This window comes from Heteronotia binoei, chromosome 10 (genome assembly GCF_032191835.1).
Source record: "Heteronotia binoei isolate CCM8104 ecotype False Entrance Well chromosome 10, APGP_CSIRO_Hbin_v1, whole genome shotgun sequence".
Lineage (NCBI taxonomy): Eukaryota > Metazoa > Chordata > Lepidosauria > Squamata > Gekkonidae > Heteronotia > Heteronotia binoei.
This window is the reverse complement of record NC_083232.1, coordinates 74091913-74113530: the sequence shown is the minus strand read 5'-3', so window position 1 is coordinate 74113530 and position 21618 is coordinate 74091913. Positions and strand designations below refer to the sequence as shown.

At 43.1% G+C, this 21618-nt stretch overlaps 1 protein-coding gene across 2 annotated transcripts in view; it reads left to right on the top strand.

The window, feature by feature from the left end:
* MYRIP (myosin VIIA and Rab interacting protein) overlaps positions 1-21618 on the top strand; it is a 186285-nt gene that overhangs the window by 149789 nt on the left and 14878 nt on the right. The window contains exons 8-11 of one of the 2 annotated variants that reach the window (XM_060247525.1): positions 568-745; positions 3568-4223; positions 13914-14153; positions 17256-17318. In XM_060247525.1, coding sequence (XP_060103508.1) covers positions 568-745; positions 3568-4223; positions 13914-14153; positions 17256-17318 — 1137 coding nt within the window. The remainder of the gene's footprint in view (positions 1-567; positions 746-3567; positions 4224-13913; positions 14154-17255; positions 17319-21618) is intronic. The other variant, XM_060247526.1, reaches the window with a different exon arrangement.

The following is a 21618-nucleotide window of genomic DNA, read 5'->3' as shown; positions in this document are numbered from 1 at the left end:
TCTCTGCCAGCTGGAGATCAGTTGTAAAAGTGGGAGATCTCCATGCCCACCTGGAGGCCGGCAACCATACCTCCTGAGGCAGCCGTTTTATGGCAGCCATTTTGTGACTCCACCCACCACACTGTGTTAGAATTTCAAAGGTGCCTGCAGGCTGAAAAAGGTTGGAAACCTCTACTTAACAACAGTGTTTTCACTTTTTGTGAAGGGAAGAGGTCTTTTTTAAGGGGAAAAAGTGCTTCCCTTCTTACTTAGTCTGTAGTAGTTTGTAGATTTAAACAATGAAAAGCTCCAGGGAACAGCTTTCTCGCTTTTTAATCACTATTTGCTATACAGCAAGGGTGACTTTATTAATAATGTTCTATTTGCTGACTTTATAGTACATAGAATATCCTGTTCTGTATAAATGGATAACAGAGCTCACATGCTGAAGCTGAACTAGTGAGATGTAGCTCTTAACCATTTCAGGAAACTATACTTGTTTCAATGTCAGAGTGTTACTCTTGAAGGTAATCAAAATTTCCAGTCATTGGCTTCAGCTAAAGCTTTAATAAAAAATTCTTTTAACAGAGGTCTCAATCTGCATTCTCACTGACAAACGAAGATGCATCAGGTGGAGATCCAGACCTCACGTCTTCCGTGGCAGAGAGTCGCTGGAGGCAACCAAAAGGCTCAATCAGGAAACAAAAAGAGCACAGCGTATCTGCATTACCCAGCTGGAAGAGTGTGGACCAATTAAACGAACCAAGTAAAGAATTACAATACCTGAAATAATTGTTCTGTGTGAAAGTGGGTGTGATTTAATTTAATCAGACTGCTGGAAAAGCAACTTTTTCCTGGGCCGTTAATCCCTGAAGAACAATAAGCCACAAACCAATTAAACTGTTATTGATTTTGAATTTTCTGCTTGAAATGGCCACCTATCTTTGATAGCGAAGAAGTGGCCAGCATTTCTGGGAAAGATTGTGATTCAGTATAAATTTGGATGTTCTGAATTTCCTTGCCTCGTTGGAAGTATTTGCACATACAGTGGTAGGCAAGACAAGGATATTAGATTCTGTTGCCAGTAAGGGATCACACACAGAGACATGCACCTTACACAGGCTAAGTCTAAATTATTTACCTATGGTCATTATTGATTCTGTGTAGCATGCAGCATCTGTTGACTCACATGATTCTTTATCTAGCTTGGGATATATAGACTGTTCCCACATGAGTACGCTCCTTTGTTGGTTCTGAGCAGCTCTGTCTAATTGTGTGTGTGTGTTAAATTCCACAATTCACTTCTGTCTTAAGGTGGCCCTATGAATTAATGACCTCCAAAACATCCTATTGCTTACAAACTAAGGGCAGGGCTTCGTTGACTGAGTCAGTTCATCTCATGTTGGGTCTTCCTCTTTTCCTGCTGCCTTCAACTTTCCCTAACATTATTTCCAGTGATGGTTGTCTTCTCATAATTTTTATTTATTTATTTATTTATTTGGGATTTATATCCCGCCCTTCCCACGAATGGCTCAGGGCGGCTTCCAACAATTAATCAAACATAAAATTTAAACAATTTCAAGTATAAAACAGTTAAATATTTAAACAGTTAAAAACATTAAAAACAGAGTAATTCAGTTTCCTGTAAACAGATGGCTGGCCAGTTACCTCAAGTTGGCATCCTAGCTAAATATAGGCTAGGTATAGGCTAGCCGGAAGAGGGTCGTCTTACAGGCCCTGCGGAACTGCGCCAAGTCCCGCAGGGCCCTCACCTCTTCCGGCAGCTGATTCCACCATACGGGGGCCATAACGGAGAAAGCCCTTTCCCTGGTGGCTTTCAGACGGGCTTCTTTTGGCCCGGGGATAGTGAGGAGATTTTGTGTTCCTGACCTCAGTGCTCTCTGGGGAACATGTGGGGAGAGACGGTCCTTCAGGTAGGCAGGTCCCAGGCCATATAGGGCTTTAAAGGTAATAACCAGCACCTTGTACCGGACTCTGTATATCACTGGAAGCCAGTGCAGAGTCTGGAGACCCAGCTGGATGTGTTCCCACTTTGGGAGACCCAATAACAGCCGGGCTGCAGCATTCTGCACCGCATTCTACACATTCTTATGTGTAATATGACCAAGTATGATAGTCTCTGTTTAGTTATTTTAGCTTCTAGAGAGAATTCAGGCTTGATTTCACCTGTCTAATTAATAATAGATATTTTAATGTAATGAGAAGGTAATTTGTGCACATATTTTGTGTGTGGAATAAACAGTAGCAGACCATGCTTGTATGAGGTTAACAAGCCAAGCATTGATTGCTTCAAAAGATTCAGTGTGATTATGTGCATGTTTACTCAGAAGTAAGTTCCAATGTATTTATACATAACCAAAAAGAAGAACCTGACCAATCTTCTTATTTTTATTTTGTTGCAATGTTATCCTTTAGAAATGTTTATGGTCCAGGAAGAAATGTTTCTGGAAGACAATAGTACCTTTAAAAATATTTTGTTCATAATGTTATGCTGGAGTAAGCATAAAACCAGGGCAAGCAAAATTCATTATCTTGAATTTTAGAAATGTGTGAGTTTAAATATCTGGAAACTCAGAACTCATATTTTTCTCTACCAAAACATGAAATGCTAGATTTAATTCACAATGCACAAAAGGTAATTTAAGCCTTTGACACACAAAGGTTCCATTTTAACCGATATTTACAAAGGTCTCATAACAGTCAAATTTGAAATCATTGAGATTTCTCTACTTGTAATCATATGGAATTGTATCACAGATTCTATCTGTGAAATAACACTGAATATATTCTTTTCTTATGTGTACCAAGAAGAGCATGTATATTCCATGTACAATTAAAATCACCTTGATCCTGTAAAGATTATCCAAGCAGGCTTCTGCATATGGATTACTTCTAGGAGCTGCAGATGGAAAAGAAGGTTCTTCCCATTGCAAGACTGGAACTTCATACAGCTCTTAATAGACAGGTGCTGGCATCTGTGATAGACCTGGTGTAGGGCAACTTATGTGCCAGTCATACACACAGACAAACACATACACACACACACACACACACACACACTTTGTAGATAGATACAGAATAAAGACCTAGCACAAGTTCTTTGGATGAAAGAAGGGATCTGCAACATGCAGAATAATTAGCCAGTCAACTCTTGATACAAGCGCAGGTGGTAACTAAGCAAGATGCAGAAGAGCCAGGTACCCTCTGTATGAGCACCACCCATATAACTTAAAACCTCTAATTCTATTGATAGATATAAGAATACAAAATCTGCACACTTTTTATACTTTGAAGAAGAAACTCACTGGGTCAAAACCTGATAAGGCCTCTTCTTGTTAAGTCACTATGACCCAGACTGCAAATCTCTTATGAATATTATTATTATTTCCTTATAAACATATAAAACATAAAATAGTCAGTTCCTTACTAAAAACTCATTCCCCACCCCCGCCCTTAGTAACTGAGAAGCATGTCAGGCCTGAGTGTGCCTGTGTGTTTAAGGAAGTAATAAAAAAAATAAAGCAATTAATTATTGAATGGCATTTTCTTTTTCTTCCATCTTCTTAGCTCCTCCACCTGTTTTACAAAGCACAGATGGGAACTGGGTGGCCTTGCAAAATGTCACTTTGCCTCGCCCTCGAATGATTGCCAAGCCGAAGAGCCAGGTATTCAGAGTCCTAGAGAGCGAATCCAGCATCGTGTCTGTTTATGATGAGATGGGATCGGATAGCGAAGATGACTGTGACTGGAACATGGCTTTGAACAAGCTACAGAGAAGGCCCAAGCAGCTGACCAAAGAACTGCATTATGTTGATCCCCACTGCAACTTGGAATGGGCTTACGGCAATGACCTACAGCAACCGGTGACCTCCCCTTCATCTGGGCTGTATACCAACACAGAGACAATGTGCTCTGATTCTGAAACATCCTCCATTGGCTCCTCGAGGGATGCTGGAGGATCTAGCCATCTTCCCTGGATACAAAGGAGAACTCGTCACAATAAGTCCAGAGAAGAAAAAGCACAATTACATGGAGTGTTAGATGTAAATTTCAATCCACAGGCTACCAGTTTAGACTATTCAGACAGCAGTGAAAGTGAGGATGCCTATTATGACTTGGAAAAGAGATCGAGGAGGTGGAAAAAAGGCAAGGCTCCCTCTGAAGACTTATGCAAAGGCAAAAATCATTCAAAAACCCACAAGAAGAATTTGAGCACTAGTCAGGTAATTAAAGTTTAAGTCATTCAGTGCACTGTTTGCAGAATAAAGTTAAATCTTTGTCCACCTCTATAAAGATATCACAGAGCTCCAAGCATAATCAGCAGTGGAAACTAGTCTGTACTCTCAGTCCTTACTCATATTACTGATATTATCACAGTCTTGCAAGTGCTGAAAAATTGCACTGCATTAGCTAAACAGATCTGGTAAATTTCTTTATAGCAGGGTTTGGCATAGGGCTGGCGCATCCCAGTAGGCCAGGTAGGTGGCCGCCTAGGGCCACAGGGTCAGGCGGTGGGTACACCTTCCCCGCCACACTTGCCCTTGTTGCCTGCCTTTCTACCACCCTCTTCTGCCTTGCCATCTACCAGGAGTCCTGCGGGAGTGCAGTGGGGAAGGGGCACTGGGGATGGTGGGGGCACTTGGAGGTGCTTCTGTGTCAAGTGAGGGCAGGCTCCAAGTGCCTCTGAGTGCCCCTGCTGCCCCCATTCAGCATTTCCGGGTCTGCACTTCCAGTAGACCTTTTGGTCCATCTCAGTCAGTAGTATCTACTCAGACTAGCAGAAGCTCTCCAGGGTATTTGGTAGAGGTCTTTAAAACTGTTTGCTATCTGGTCCCTTTAACTAAAGATGCTGGAGATTGAACCTGAGATCTTCTGTATACCAAGAAGGTGCTCTGCCACTGAACCACAGTTCTTTTCCATTTGGTTATCTGCCCTTCTCCACCAATACCTATCCCTTCACCTACTATTCATTGTACTTCTCATAGCTTGCACTGAGATTGGTTCACTGTTATTGTATCAGTGAATCTGGAAAAAATATAATGGGACAGACAGGGCTAGATTTATTTACTTAATTTATAACTCACATTTCCTGGTGGGATTTATGGTGGATTACAGAGTATAAAACAATGCTGTCCAAGTCAATGAAAAAGTGAGGTGATATGATAACCATTAAGTACTTGAAGAGCTGTTGTATATAGATGATGGTGCAGAATTATTTTGTCCCAGAAGATTGGATGAGCTGAAATTAAATCAAAAGAGTTTTCGCCTAAACATTAGGAAGAACTTTCTGAGAGTTACAGCAGTTCCTCAGGAGGTGTTAGGCTCTCCTCCTTTGGAGGTTTTCAAACAGAGGCCAGATGGCTGCCTTACAGCAGTGCTGATTCTGTGAATATAGGCAGATCATGTGAAGGAGGGCAGGAATGGCTGCGTCACTACTAAGTTCTGTTTTTGTTTTTTGCCATCTTCTGGGCATGGAGCATGGGTAAATGGTGTAGGGCAAGGGTGGCCAACGGTAGCTCTTCAGATTTTTTTTTGCCTACAACTCCAAAAAAACACATGGAGAGCTACTGTTGGCCACCCCTAGTGTAGGGTGGAGGTTTTTGTGAATTTCCTGCATCGTTCATGGGGTTGGACTAGATGATCCTGGGGGTTCCTTCCAACTCTATGATTTTATTATTCTAATCTAGAAGATTGTCTAATGCTCAAATCAAATAGTGCAAAATTAAAATAGCCTAGCACCAGGTAGCAAGCTGGTATGAAAACAGAGATATTTGTGCTTGGTATAGCCATTTTACAACAAAGTAATGTTTTAGTCCACTCCACAAGTTATTTTTAAACATCTATCCGTAGGAAGAGAATTTGGAAGAGGGATGGTCAGTTCACACATTATAGGAAATCTTTTCTTAAGTTAAGGGCCAGTATTGGGACTATGGCATTAAAAAAAGAGTTGTTATTATTACTTATGTATGGCTGTGTGTAATGTGATCCTAAGATTTTCTGGCAGCCGGAAGTTCCAGCTCTTTACACTTTATGCACCACTAGATTTATTGGTTTGATAGTTTTAGGATTTTAATGGATCAATGTATATATTTTTATATTGTTACTTGCCCTGAGCCTGCCTTGGCGGGATGGGCAGGATATAAATCTCATTAATAAAATAAAAAATAAATAAAATAGATGGTGAGCTAGACGGGTTTTTTTAGGCAATAGTCTAGTCAGAGGAAAAGAGCCCCGTGGCGCACTGCAGTCCTAAGCTCTGCTCACGACCTAAGTTCGATCCCCGATGGAAGCTGGGTTTTCAGATAGCCGGCTCGAGGTTGACTCAGCCTTCCAAGATTGGTAAAATGAGTACCTAGCTTGCTGGGGGGCGGGGGATGTAGATGACTGGGGAAGGCAATGGCAAACCACCCCGTAAAAAGTCTGCTGTGAAAATGTTGTGAAAGCAACATCACCCCAGAGTCGGAAACGACTGGTGCTTGCACAGGGGACCTTTCCTTTCCCTATTCAGAGGTGGTTTGCTAGTGCCTGCCTCTACTCTACACCATGGCCATGCTGTTCCTTGAAGGTCACCCTTCCAAGTACTTGCCAGGGTCAACCCTGCTTAGTGTCCAAGATCTAACAGGATCAGGCTGGCCTGGGCCAAGCAGCTCAGGCTAAAAAAGAGTTCTGTGTCTTCTTAGGATATCTGCAATTTTGGTGAGAAAAGAATAGTGAGATTTGATGCACTTGTCTCCACTAGGTGGTGCCTTTGATTAATTTCTCTCGGCTTGATTTCGCGAACGAAGATTTAAGAAAGGTGCAGTAGTCCACGTCTGCTGCAGGCTCGCTGGTGCCTGACAAGACCAATGCGGGACAAGCAGGTCCGGCCACAATGGCTGCAGGGAAAAGTCTGATTTGGGATTGGTGCTGTAGCAGTACGATTTTTCCTCAATCTCCTTTTATCCTCAAGACCAGCTATGCGTGCGTTCTCAAAGGAAGAAACAGCCTGGTGGATGGTGTGCCTCCATGCTTTGCGATCTGAGGCTAGGTCAGACCACTGGTGATGGTTAATGCAACAGGTACCAAGGGATTTCTTCAAGGAGTCCTTGTACCTCTTCTTTGGTGCCCCTCTATTTCGATGGCCGGTGGAAAGTTTGCCATACAGGGCAATTTTGGGAAGGCGGTGGTTTTCCATCCTGGAGATATGCCCTGCCCAGCGCAGCTGCGTCTTCAACAACAATGCCTCGATGCTTGTAACCTCCGCCCTCTTGAGGACTTCAGTGTTGGTCACAAAGTCACTCCAGTGGATGTTGAGGATGGTGCGAAGGCAGCGCTGATGAAAGCGCTCAAGGAGTCGCAGGTGATGATGTTATAAAACCCACGATTCGGAGCCATAGATAAGGGTTGTCATCACAACCGCTTTGTAAACATTGATCTTTGTGCCTTTTTTCAGATGCTTGTTGCTCCACACTCTTTTATGCAGTCGGCCAAATGCATGGTTTGCCTTTGCCAGTCTATTGTCAATCTCCTTGTCGATCTTGGCGTCTGAGGAGATGATGCACCCCAGGTAGCTGAACTGCTGGACTGTCTTCAAAACTGATTCACCCACAGTGATGCAAGGAGGGTGATAATCTTCCTGGGGTGCAGGCTGGTGGAGAACTTCTGTCTTCTTCAGACTAACTTCTAGGCCAAATAGCTTGGCAGCCTCTGCAAAACAGGACATCATATGCTGCAGAGCTGATACCGAGTGGGAGACAAGTGCAGCATCATCAGCAAACAGTAGCTCTTGGATAAGTTTTTCCATTGTCTTGGAGTGGGCCTTTAGTCGCCTCAGGTTGAACAGGCTGCCATCGGTGCGATAGCGGATGTAGACACCATCGTCGTCATCTAAATCTACTGCGGCTCTTTGAAGCATCATGCTAAAGAAGATCGTAAAGAATTGGCGCAAGAACACAGCCTTGCTTTACACCTGTGCCTATTGGGAAGGGATCCGAAAGATCGTTGCAGTGTCTGACTTGGCCTCGCTGGTCTTCATGTAGCTGGATGACCATACTGAGGAACCTTGGGGGACATCCTAAACGTTCCAAGATTTGCCACAGGCCGTTCCTGCTAACGGTATCAAAAGCTTTGGTAAAGTCGACAAAAGTCACATATAGACCCTTGTTCTGTTCCCTGCATTTCTCTTGGAGCTGCCTGAGAACAAATACCATGTCGGTGGTGCTCCTGTTAGCCCTGAAGCCACACTGGCTCTCTGGGAGGAGTTCTTCTGCAATGGTGGGCACCAGTCTGTTCAGGAGTATTCTAGCAAGGATTTTGCCTGCGATGGAGAGCAGGGTTATCCCCCGGTAGTTGGAGCAGTCTGAGTTTTCCCCTTTGTTCTTATGTAGAGTAATGATTATTGCATCGCGAAAGTCCTGTGGTAGTTTGCCTTGTTCCCAGCAGGTGACAAGTACTTTGTGAAGTGTGCTATGTAATACTATGCCCCCATGCTTCCAGATCTCTGGTGGGATTCCATCAACTCCCGCTGCCTTGCCACTTTTCAGTTGCTTGATGGCTTTAACAGTCTCTTCTAGGGTGGGGATCTCATCCAACTCTGTTTTCACTGGTTGAATTGGGGCGAGGTGGATTGCTGAATCTTGAACTACGCAATTGGCACTGAAGAGAACCTGAAAATACTCCGACCACTGGTTCAGTATGGATGCCTTGTCTGTGAGGAGCACTTGGCCGTCTGCACTACGCAGGGGACTCTGAGCCTGATATGATGGACCATATACTGCCTTCAGGGCTTTGTAGAACCCTCTTAAATCACCAGTGTCTGCACATAGCTGGGTTCTCTCTGCAAGCTTGGTCCACCACTCGTTCTGAATGTCTCAAAGCTTGCGCTGAAGGTTGCTACATACAGCGCAAAAGGTTGCTTTTTCCCCGGGACAGGAGGGCTGAGCAAGATGTGCTTGGTAGGCAGATCTCTTTTTCGCCAGTAATTCTTGGATCTCTTGATTGTTCTCATCAAACCAGTCCTTGTTCTTCCTTGTGGAGAACCCGAGGACTTCTTCAGAGGTCAACAGGATGGTAGTTTTTAGGTGTTCCCAAAGTGCTTCTGGAGAAGGATCTGTGAGGCGACTGGGGTCCTCAATTCTTGTCTGGAGTTTTGCCTGGAAGGCAGCTTTAACTTCGGCTGACTGAAGGCTGCCAACCTGAAACTTTCCTCCGGGGGATACTGCCTCTCCTGGGTGTAGATTTAAAGTGAAGACGGAGATTGCAGCATACAAGACAATGATCCTTATGACATTCTGCACTGGGCATTACTCGAGTGTGTAAGACATCTCGAAGGTCTCTCTGGCGCACCAGAATGTAGTCAATAAGGTGCCAGTGCTTGGACCGTGGGTGCATCCAGGTTGTCTTCAGACTGTTCTTCTGCTGCAAAATAGTGTTGGTAATGGTGAGCTGATGCTCCGTGCAGAATTCTAGCAGGAGGCGCCCGTTATCATTGCAGTTGCCATTGCCGTGTTTGCCAAGTACTCCTTTCCAGGCTTCCGAGTCTTTACCTACTCTGGCATTGAAGTCGCCAAGGATGATCACCTTGTCCTCTGTAGGGGTCTTCTGTACGAGGTTACATAGATCAGCATAGAACTTGTTCTTTTCTGCAGGATCTGCTTGAAGGGTTGGAGCATACACACTGAAGAGTGTTGCATGCTGCTTGTTTTGAAGTGGGAGGCGCATAGACATGATGCGATCTGAGTGACCTGTTGGCAAGTTTTCAAGTTTAGAGGCAATGGAGTTCCTAACCATGAAGCCAACGCCAGAAAGGCGGCTCTCAGCCTTTGACTTACCCGACCAGTAGAAGGTATAGCCAGCACCGTGTTCTTGAAGACTACCTTCCTCAGGGAAACGGACCTCACTGAGAGCTGCTATGTCGATATTCAACCTGAGAAGTTCGTGGGCAACTAGAGCAGAGCGTCGTTCAGGGCGACCACTGTCTACTGTGTCAAGCATGGTTCTGATGTTCCAACACGCAAGCTTTAGTCTTTGCACACTTTGTGAGGCAGGTGCATGCCTTTTCTTTGTTGTTATTTTTAGACCGCAAGTAAGGATGCCTGTTGACTGCGGCTAGCCAACTGGGGGGGGGGGGAGACGAGCTTTGTTTAGGCCACCTTTTCTAGGCCCCTCTCCATACGGAGCAAGCAGTGCTGTCCCTAAATAAGGCTGCTTGGTCGTTCAGGGTGCTGCCGAAAAATGCTTTCGTCTCCGGGTCAGCATCAAGCGACCAATACCCTGAACCGCCTACATGCAGGATCGGGACTGCGGCTTCCAGTGGCATCTTCCACCTGCCGTTTTGCCCCTTGCCCATCGCTGCAGGACTTGGTATGTTGTGAGTTGTGGATGTGGATACCCTTCAGGCCTGCGCAGAGGAATTTTTAGGTGAAGCGCAGTGTGCGCAGTACTGGCTCCACCCTTTCACCATGTGGTCATCTGCCATGGCCCAGTAAGCCGGGACGCCGGCAGCGAGTCCTCCAGGTGGTAGATGTTACATTAACGAGCTCTGTCTGCCCGGGCTTGATGTTAGAGTTTTCCTTCTCTTGGCTGGCGAGGTTGGTGAGCCCAATCTGCCCATCCAGTTATACCGCCGGACATTCGGTCGCACCATGACATGGCAAACTCTGTGAAAACGGGGGGGGGGGGACCAGTGAGAAGGTGTTGCCACGGATGCAGTGATGTAGGAGAGGCCATTGCAGTGACCATCTGCCAGGCATAGCCAGACAGTGACCACGCAGTGTTCACTACACCGGGAAAGGATAGGTGATGTATTGCGCATGCACTTTCCCTGGGGGGGCAGGACACCCAGAGGAAGCCCACCCACCCCCCTTTGATTAATTTACCATACTAGGAAAAGGCTGGGATTCGAAATTCGTCTTAAGAATTTATTACACAATATATGCTGCAGGCTGACAATTACATATACAACTGAAAATACTTCAGCCTTTCTGTTTTATGTACCTATGAATATCAGTGCAGACTGTTTTTTCAGTCAAATATGTACAAAAAGTGCAAAAGCATCTTCCACTTTGTTGTGGAAATGATTTTAGCTTGAAGTGCTTGGACTAGGTGCTTGTTCACAAGATATACTCACAAGGTATATTTTGTCACAAGATATACTCCCCAACAATCAGTAGTGGAAAATTACCTACCATTTCCTGATGGATAATTTTATTTTTAATTTATTAAATAGTTATTAACGCATTGCAATGGGTCATTACTTCTAGCAGATCTTACTTTAATGAAGGTTACAATTGTTACAAACAAAAAGTTTTTTGATACCTTAGAGATAAAGAGACTTATTGTAACGAATAATTGCTGAATAAATGCTTGCTTGACTAGAAGATATTGATAAATATAATTTATTATCCAAGGTATAAATTGAGACAGTACTCTAACTATAGACCTAAAGTTAGCTTAACCCAGCAAGGGACACTGTGTTGTTACCAATGATGATTGTTGTAAACTGCAACTAATGTATCTATCTGTGACCATACTTTTCCCCTATTCGTTCCTCATACATATTTCCTACCATTCCTCCTAGAAACCCAGGGCAGGGTACAAAGGAGCCTCCTCATCCTTCTACAAGTGGTTAGAAAGAAACATCTCCCCCCCCACCAAAGGCATCTATTATGAAAACTGGGCATCACATGCCAGTGTGTTTCCATTTTCTAATGTGGTCTGTACCACCAGCATCCCGTCAGCTGCTGACAATAGCTGCTGCAGCTAGAGGCAGAATGGGGTTCCATTTCATGGACCCTTTTCTTTGCCATCAAATCACAGCCAACTTATGGTGACCTCTTAGGGTTGTGAAGGCAAAAGATGTTCAGAGGTGGTTCGCCATTGTATGCCTCTGCGTAACAACCCTGGTAGTCCTTGGTGGATTCCCATCCAAGGGCTGACCCTGCTCAGCTTCCAAGATCTGATGAGAATGGGCTGACCTGGTCTATCCAGGTCAGGTGAGCCCTACTATGTCCTGGGAGACCTTCAGTTTGGTCTTGTTAGAAATTTGGGAAGGGCAGCAGTTTCATGGCAGAGAGGATGGCTTCAAGCCCTAACACCTTCTCATTTTAGATACTGAGCAGTGTACCAATATTTAAATAGTTATTAACTGCGGCAGTGCAGCTGTGTTGGCCTACAGAAAGGTGAGGGGGGTCCACACTGTCACTTTGGGGTGGAAGAAAAAGAGAAGGAGGGAGAAAAAGAGGGGGTAAAAACAACACAATGGATGCATTCACACTACACTAAATAATGCATTTTGCAAGTGGATTTTTGCTATTCTTACACAGTAAAAATCCAATTGCAAAACACATTATTTAATATAGTGTGAATGCACCCTGTGATAGAACCAAGAGAATCATAAATATATTGTGTATACTTTCTTACAAGTAAGCCCCCCTGGTTTCAGTGCAATTTACTTACAGGTAAGCATTTAAAGATGCAGAATATAGCTACACAATGGGAAAATTGAGAGGGAGATAGGTGGGAAGAGGCATAGGCAACTACCAGCAACTTGTTTAGGTTGATAGAAGGGACATTCTAAAAGGAAATACTTTACATAGGTAGGCAATTGAGTAGATTAATTACTTCCATTCAGCAAGGGAGTTAAATGGGGAGGGGGAGGGGAAACCTCTCTAGGAATTCACAGTTTGTTACTTTAACATTTTATCAGATTTGAAAGCAGAGCAGGTGCCGCTAATTTTTTATATATATATATATATATATATATATATATATATATATATATATATATATATATATGTCATTTTACAACTTTTTCTTTCACTTGGTCAGTTTGCTATGAAAACACAAACCAGTACCAGCAATTTGATGTAGTGTTTCGGCCACTGAAAACTTATTTTCCCCCAATAATCTAAACAAACCCCTTCTTGTCCTTGGCAGCCCTCAGGAATCTGCAAAGTGCAATGGAATCTTGGGTGAGGATTGCTAGATTCAAGTCCAGGATCACCTCAGAGACCAACAAGATTTTCAGGATGTGAGCTTTCGAGAGTCAAAGGTCCCTTTATCAGATACCTTTTTCGGCGTGAAGATTGTTTGCCAAAGAAAGTGAGAGTGCCTTCTACCATTTCTTGGTCTTTCAGAATTGAAGGCAGACTCTCTCAGAAAGATCCAGGCAAGCTCCCACTTTTGAGGCCTCTAGCCATTTAAAAATACTAGTAAAATAAGGCAGCAAGAAAAAGATTGAGACTTCATTTGAATATTTTGGTCTTATATGGTTTCATACATGTAAAAAGTCATGAAACTTAGCAAATGCCAAAAAAACCCAAAGGTTTAAATCTGAGTCCCACCTTTAGCTTGAGGCCCAAGCCAAATGGCCTTCTGCACAGGGCTGTAACTTGGATTTTTCATTTAAAAGGACACATAGCCAGGATTTTTAATTTAGGTGGGCCAGGGCATTGTAGTGCAAGGACCTGATTGGGCCCTTGGGAGATCTGGGTTCAAAGGTGCAGTCTGCCTGCAGCCTCAACAGTGCCCAGCCTATGTTCTCCTCCATTGCCCAGCTGGCCGTGACTGGAGGCAGGGAGGGAGGGAAGCTGAACCATGGCATAGCAACAGCAGCTGGGCAGACAGAGAGAGGAGCAGCAGCAACAGAAGTCCCTTTCCTATGTGCCTGTCAGTATCAAGTGGAGCATGCGACCCCATCCTTCTCCCTTTCTCTCTTGGCTGCAGCAACGAATTGGAAGTCAGGGTGGTAAGTAGTGGGGCTGGGACCCTGACCTTGGTGTTGTAGAGGGGCCACAGCCCTGGGGGCCCCACTGTAGCTAAGGGCCTGCCTCTACATTACATCCTTTGGTGCAAATAACTTTTGTAAATACAACTTTGATTTTCTTTTCTTTGAGATGTATTTGCTATCTCACCCCCTCCCCTTGTTATTTAAGGCATCTGATGATTTATCGGAAGCTGACATAAGCAGTGAAGACCAACACCATCCGTCCAAGGCAGAATCTATGGAAGAAAAGCTCAAATCAAGATTATATGAACTAGTTGCTAAAATGAGTGATAATAAGGAATCATCTTCAGAGGAGCAGGTGCTGGAGCCAAGAACAGAGTCTGAGACCCAGAAAGCATGCTTGACTTCAGAAGAGAGTGGCAAATCCATTCAAGAGGAGCTTAAGAAGGTGGGTTGCACCTGCTAGCTGAATGGTTGGCACGTAAAACATTTTCTGAATTATTATTCCTAACATGAAAAGGCTCCTGCTAGTCACTCCCCTGTCTGAATTTATAATGCAAAACACAATCCATTTTGAGGAAAGTGATTACACATCATGAGCCTCTTGGAATGGCTTAGCAGGGCCACCCTCTTTCTCACAACGGGTTATATGCATTCATCAACTCCCACATGAATGGCTTCATTAATTCATTCTCCAAGTCATGAATGACTTGGAAAAAAATATTGGTATGGTTGGAAAGTGTAATGATAAAAGAGCCATAAAGCTCTTTGGGCATTCGATGAAATTGCTGAGCAGACAGGTTAAAACGGATAAAAGGAAGTACTTCTTCACCCAAAGGGTGATTAACATGTGGAATTCACTGCTACAGGAGGTGGTGGCGGCCACAAGTATAGCCACCTTCAAGAAGGGTTTAGATAGAAATATGGAGCACAGGTCCATCAGTGGCTATTAGCCACAGTGTATGTGTGTATATAAAATTTTTTGCCACTGTGTGACGCAGAGTGTTGGACTTGATGGGCCGTTGGCCTGATCCAACATGGCTTCTCTTATGTTCTTAAGCAAATCTGTAAGTGAAGCTTAAGTCAGATTAGAAACACATTATTGGAGCAAGAGAGGGGATGTGTTATTTAGCAGTAGACAGGCCTCGGATTCAGCAGGAGCCCACAGGAACACAGCTCCTGAACCTCTCTGAGGGTGCCCCCTCCTCCTCCCCACCTTGTCCATTGAATAGTAGGTGCAGCTGCATAATGATCCCTGAATGAGCTCCACCACCTATTTTTCTAGAAAGCAACCCCTGGTGGTAGAGCACATGCAGAATCACCACAAGTATGCTGTCAATCTCTCCATGATAATTCTTTCCCATCCTGACAATCTACATGTAGTCTTCATATGGACTGCTAGTATCACACTGCAAGTGCACACTGCTTAGTGGCAGGAAACATGGAATAACAGAGTGTAATGGTGCTAGCCCATTTTATTTGCACAGTGTTATGGCTGATAAAGGAATGCTAACTATAGGCAGTCTGTGTTTGGTGACATCCCACATTGATGGTAAGCTCAAAGAGGAGAGTTACAAATAATTGTACTTGGTTAATTTTCTTAATTAAAATATTTTCTTAAAGCTTTCTTTTAATTTAAAAAACAAGGAGCATTCTTAGTTCAGTTCAAGAGTTTGCATACTTCATAGACTAATATTTTTCTACAAAAAATGACATCATCATTGTTTTGCACAGGGCTTTTTTGTATAAAAAGCCCAGCAGGAACTCATTTGCATATTAGGCCACGCCCCCTGACACCAAGCCAGCCGGAACTGCGTTCGTGTGTGTTTCTGCTCAAAAATTGCCTGTTTACAACTGTTTTGGAAGCTTCAAAAATAAAACCTAATGAAACAGACCAGCTAATGTTTGAATTTCTCTTATGGAAGTTTTTATAAGCGTGGACTAGGCCAGGACTATTGCTGGCTGCCAGTTATCTCCCATCTTATGGCAAAGCATGGCAAAAATCAGATATCCTTCTTGGGATTCGATCAATAACATTTTGATGTTTTCTTCACTTTGTAGTCCATTTATAAGTATGCATGTTACTACAGTAAATTGCATGAAATATTTACAATCAGGCACAAGCCAAGATAACTGCTAATTCCAGCTGAAATTCTCTGTGGAGATTTTTCCAGGAATCGGTAATACTCTATTTATTTTGTATGGGAAGTCTTTCTCTTGACTGATGCACATGTTAACAATGAGTGCATTATTTTCCATATATTTAAAATATGGCCAAACAGCGATACCTCTCTCCCATGAGATAAGATTCAGTACACTTTAGATATCAACTGAATTTTCCATTACAAACGGAGAGAAATGGGAAACAATTGTGAAAATCCAGGCTTTGTTCATAATGCAGAATTTGCCCTCAGTCATTTCCATTCTCTGGAACGCATGCAGTTGCTTCCTTTTTCAGAATCTGAAAGGTTAATGTTAGAAATACCCACTAGATAATGTGTGCGTTCATACAGAGCAGGGTATTCTCTAAGCCTTGGTTATGAAATTTTTTGAGTCATTAGTGGACAGATTTTAGAAGTGCCTACTTCATATATTTACAAGTTATACTGATGTGAATAATGACTATATGTCACCTATAGGACTACAAGCTTTGATGGATTAATTGGTGTGACTGAAATTTAGCTGCTTGTTTAGCACTAGGGCTGATAATAACCACTACTCTTTGTTTCTCCCTGTACCTCCTCCTCCTTGGATTAGATTTTTAAAAAAAAATAATGTGAAGTTGCTTTGCAGACCATGACAGTAACAATCACAGACAACTGTGGTAAATATTGTTGAAACTGATGTTTGGATCATCTGTAATACTGATTTAGAGTTTAACCTGTAGTTTGGAAACCATATAAAAAAGAAAAAAAAATCATTTCCCATTATTGAAGAAAGGTGGTTTTTCTGACAATGAGCAGTGGCTTTTCTTTATTGAATTATAAAACTAGTGGTCCCTAAATCCTTAAAAACATACCTTCTGTGAGATTAAATGTAGGAATTGCTTGGTTGAGGAGAAGATTAATTGATGATAACTGTATTGTTGAGAGTTCTGTTTATTCACATTTGTTATATTAAGGAAATAAAAAGTATTCCTTACTGCAGTCAGTGGACCTTTTCAATGTCCTTTCACTTAAATTCTCTAAATCTCAGAGACACAATGGGAGGGAGGCCAGTAATGAGGTAGGAAAGACCTAATTAGTTAGCCCCGCTCATGTAGTTATGATAGTCTTGTAGACTCCCTCAGCAGATTGCATAATGGAAAAGCATAGTGCAATCTGGTGCTGATTTCTGTATATAAATTAATGCAAAGGTGTCCTTAAGTTACATGAAACTGAGTGCCTGATGGGAACCTTTAGTGGTAGGTATTAACTGTCTTCACTGTAACATCTGTGTGTGCTTTCTCTTTCCCCTTCATTCCATAGTTTTTTCTGAGTGACTTATCTCCATCATCTAACTGCTATCTTTCTTCTCTACCTTTTCACCTAACTGCTGTCCAACTATCTAGGAAAAACAAAAGGCTTTTGATCTCCATCTTAAACTTCAGTTTTTAACCTCAGCACTGCAGCAGGTGAGACTGGTCCATTTTAATCTGCATTTCTGTCATCTCTTCTTACGCTGCTGAGCTTTGTTCCATTTAATCATTATTCTTGCATTAGCTCACTATCTTATGTTTTACAGTGCTTAGTTATGATTTTCAGATTCATGTAACTTTTTTAAAAGTAAGAACTATATTTTCCTACTTGCTCCTGATTTGCTTAATTAGAACCTCCCAGATCCAAAAGGGGGGGGGGAAAGACCATCGTTTACATATGCCTTATGTGACCAATCAAATGTGCAAAGGGGAGGGGAGGTTGTTGCTGATTCTCCCCTCTTTGTCAAACTCCCCATTGCCCCTATCTATGCAATGACTTAAGGTCCCCTGTCCCTCAGGGGCATCACTTCAGGGGCCATTTTGCACTGTAGGAGGGCAGGAGTGGAGATTTTTGGTGGGATCCAAACCTATATAATCTTTCTTTAGCCAGACACTTTATCCAGCCCTTCCTCCAAGGAGCATATATTTTGCCCTTCCTTTTGTACTCACAAGAACCCTGTAGATAGTTTAGGCTTAGAGAAAGTTGACCCAAAGGCAACCAATTGACTTTCATGACTGAGTTGACATTTGAACCCTGATCTCTGAATCCTTCTGCAGCATGCTAAGCATACTTGTTCTCACACTGGTGTTGTATTGATTGTCAAACCTTTCTCTCTTCCTGATGATAAAATAGGAGCCAGACATCTGCTTCTCCTCTCCCTTCCTTTGTAGTATGATGGCATTAGTTGGAATCTGTAGATTTTTCAGTACCATTCATCATAAATGATCTTTCACTGTTGAAGAGAGTTAAACTCAATGTGGTGATACAGGATATGATTTTAGAGCCAACATTTAGTATGATTACACTGAAATATGATAAATGCACTAGATTTTTTTCAAGTTACCACCACAGGGAAGTCTGTTGCCTATAATCTGTCTTTGACATTTTGGTGGGAGGAGATTAACTCACTGGCAAACTCTATCCCCTGATTTATGCTTGTTTTTTGAATGCTTGTTTTTTGGAATACCTTACAGAGCCTATGCACATCAGAGTATGTGTATAGAGTTCTCCCCATGCAATCAGAAGCCCTGGGTTCTAGACAGACATTCCAGGGAACACATGTAGTTAAGCGACTGACCTTGCTGACGGAATCCATTCCTTTCCCTACATGCATTATATTATTCCTCCCAGAATTTCATTTCTCTGGTATTGCACTCTTCCAGTCAACCTGTGTTGCTGGCTGGTGTTTGTGTGGTATAGCTGCAACAGGATGTGATGAGATAATTCAGTCACTCCTGATGCAGGGATTCAATCAGCTTTCCCAGTCCTCTGTGAGACCATGCTTTGTATTTCTGTATGACTTACTGTGCTGGACTGACCTCCTCCTAGCCAGTGACAGTGGTAAACGCCTCTGGGGGCAGGAAATTCTTACAGATAGCAGAAGTAAATCTTTGTGACAGCAATAGTGAAGTATTCTTCCAGTTTTGCAGAAAACTATGCCAACTATCAGAGATTAGAAGGATGTGATTATAAACTTCCTAGGTACAGTCTCACAAAAGTGAGTTGCAATCAAATCCCTTTAAAGTTGCTGGGGCTTAAATTAATCACAACTGAATCTTATCCAGTTGCTTTCAGTTATAATTAACATGTGCAGAATTCTGTCCATTATATTTAATTGTGCAGTTATCTGGGAGATGGCAAAATTCTTGCCAGGTACATATGGTCATCTTCATCAGAATAAATGTCAGAAACTAGATGGTGCAACTAATAATATTAGGATTAAAGCAATGTTTTCATAAAGTCTGAAGTGAATTGTGTAGCTTCAAGGCTGATGAATCAATGCATGATCTGTTGCTAACTCTTAGATGAAGACCACAGCTATTGATTGAAGAGTAGCCATATGTCTGAGAGCGTGATGAAGCACCTTAAGAATGGTGCTTGTAATGTTTGCATGGTGATTAAGGAAATGGTCAATACTGCTAGGAACCATTAGAGAGAGGAAAGACTTTTATATACTCGTTTTGTGTGTCTAATGTTGATTTGGTGTTTCCACTGAGATAGCATAAATTACTGTTTAACTCAGAGTCCAAGGATGCTACTGTCACTAAACCATGACCAAAATCTCAAAAGTAAGGGTGTGGCCCAAAGTTCAGTACCTCTAAGTCCCATCGATTTAACGGGGCAGAATAAAGCTCTGCTTCTCCTAACACTTTTACATGGTTCACGCTCTATAAACCAGCCATTTCAAAAGCCAGACAAAACTCGTGAGCAAAAGTATTATGTGCCTTTGTTAGAAAGCTGACTGAAAAGCCTGCATGCTTTCAGCCCAGATGTTTATCTACAATTAAATGTCTGTTTTAATTTTTTTTATTGATTTTTATTTAGGGCATCTATACTGTGCCTCTCTAAGTTCTACTCAGAGTCACTACTAAGATAAAATAAATAATATGAGTTTTAAAATAGATAATATAAAAATGATCAAGTAAAGAGTAAAACCATCCCATCTATGTGTTAAAGCAGCAGTCAATGAAACAGGCATTCCGTAATGAAACTAGCACTCCAGCACTAAGAACACCTTTCCCTGGTCACCACCTTTCTCACTTCCCAGGGGGAGGTGATAGTATTTGTGATAAAGACCTTAACTAGTGTGATGGTCAGAAAGGCAGAAGGCAGTCTTTCAGCTGTCACCCAGTGATCATCAAGGCAGAGTGAGGATTTGAACAGGCATCTTCCAGATCCTAGTCTGACACTTTAACCATTACACCACACTGAGACCGATTTCGCACTCACCCTTATGCTGCTCTCATGTCCATCTTCTCAATGTGGTGTCCTCCCGATTTCCCAGTATTTGCGCCGGGGCTACAGCAAACATTGCGGTTTTCACGCAGCAAACGGAAACCGCTAAAAACCAGTTTCTGTTTGCTGTGCAAAAACAGTGATGTTTGCGGCAGCCCCGACGCAAATAGTGGGAAATTGGGAGGACACTGCGTTGAGAAGACAGACGTGAGAGCAGCGTCAGGTGAGTGCGACATCGACCTGATTTTCATGGAGTTGCTGCTGTTGAACAAGCAGCTGGGCCTTGGTTAGTCATGCATGTCAGGTAGTATCGAATCATTGACTGGTTTATTCTGAACCTGGCTCTGATAAATCCTCCCACTTCCTCAGAAACCGAAACAGCCCTGCACCTCCGTCTGCATTTTACTGACAGAAACCAAGGATTGAAAGCAATACTGGTGTGATTAACTAGCAATGGCCATTGAGGGCATCCATCTCTTAAAGTTACAGCCACTGCTTCCATTATTGTCATGGGCTTTTCTCAGATTTGTAGAAAGATTTCTCATGGCACCAGTCTCTGTATTTAAGTATCCATGTAAGGGGTCATGTTGAAAATTAGATGTATTGATTAAGGAGGGAGCTATTAAGGAAAGATCTGTTTTCCTGCATTGATTCTGAAGTGAAAGAACAGAAAATGAGTTTGACTAAGGGTGCTTAGTCAAGACAGCAGCTTGGAGAACGCATTTAAAGTTGCTTTTTTCCCACCTCTTCCTCCCTCACCCCCATCTATTTGCCTGCCTGCCTGCCAGCTCACAAGCATCTTACATTTATTCTGTCTCTCTCTCAGCTTGGCTTCGCGAACGAAGATTTAAGAAGGGTGCAATAGTCCACGTCTGCTGCAGGCTCGCTGGTGGCTGACAAGACCAATGCGGGACAGGCAGGTTCGGCCACAGTGGCTGCAGGGAAAAGTCTGATTTAGGGTTGGTGCTGTAGCAGTGCGATTCTTCCTCAATCTCCTTTTGTCCTCAAGACCAGCTATGCGTGCGTTCTCAAAGGAAGAGACAGCCTGGTGGATGGTGTGTCTCCATGCTTTGCGATCTGAGGCTAGGTCAGACCACTGGTGATGGTTGATGCGACAGGTGCCAAGGAATTTCTTCAAGGAGTCCTTGTACCTCTTCTTTGGTGCCCCTCTATTTCGATGGCCGGTGGAGAGTTCGCCATACAGGGCAATTTTGGGAAGGCGGTGGTTTTCCATCCTAGAAATATGCCCTGCCCAGCGCAGCTACGTCTTCAGCAGCAGTGCCTCGATCCTGGTAACCTCCGCCCGCTTGAGGACTTCAGTGTTGGTCACAAAGTCACTCCAGTGGATGTTGAGGATGGTGCAAAGGCAGCGCTGATGAAAGCGCTCAAGGAGTCGCAGGTGATGACGGTATAAAACCCACGATTCGGAGCCATAGATGAGGGTTGTCATCACAACCGCTTTGTAAACATTGATCTTTGTGCCTTTTTTCAGATGCTTGT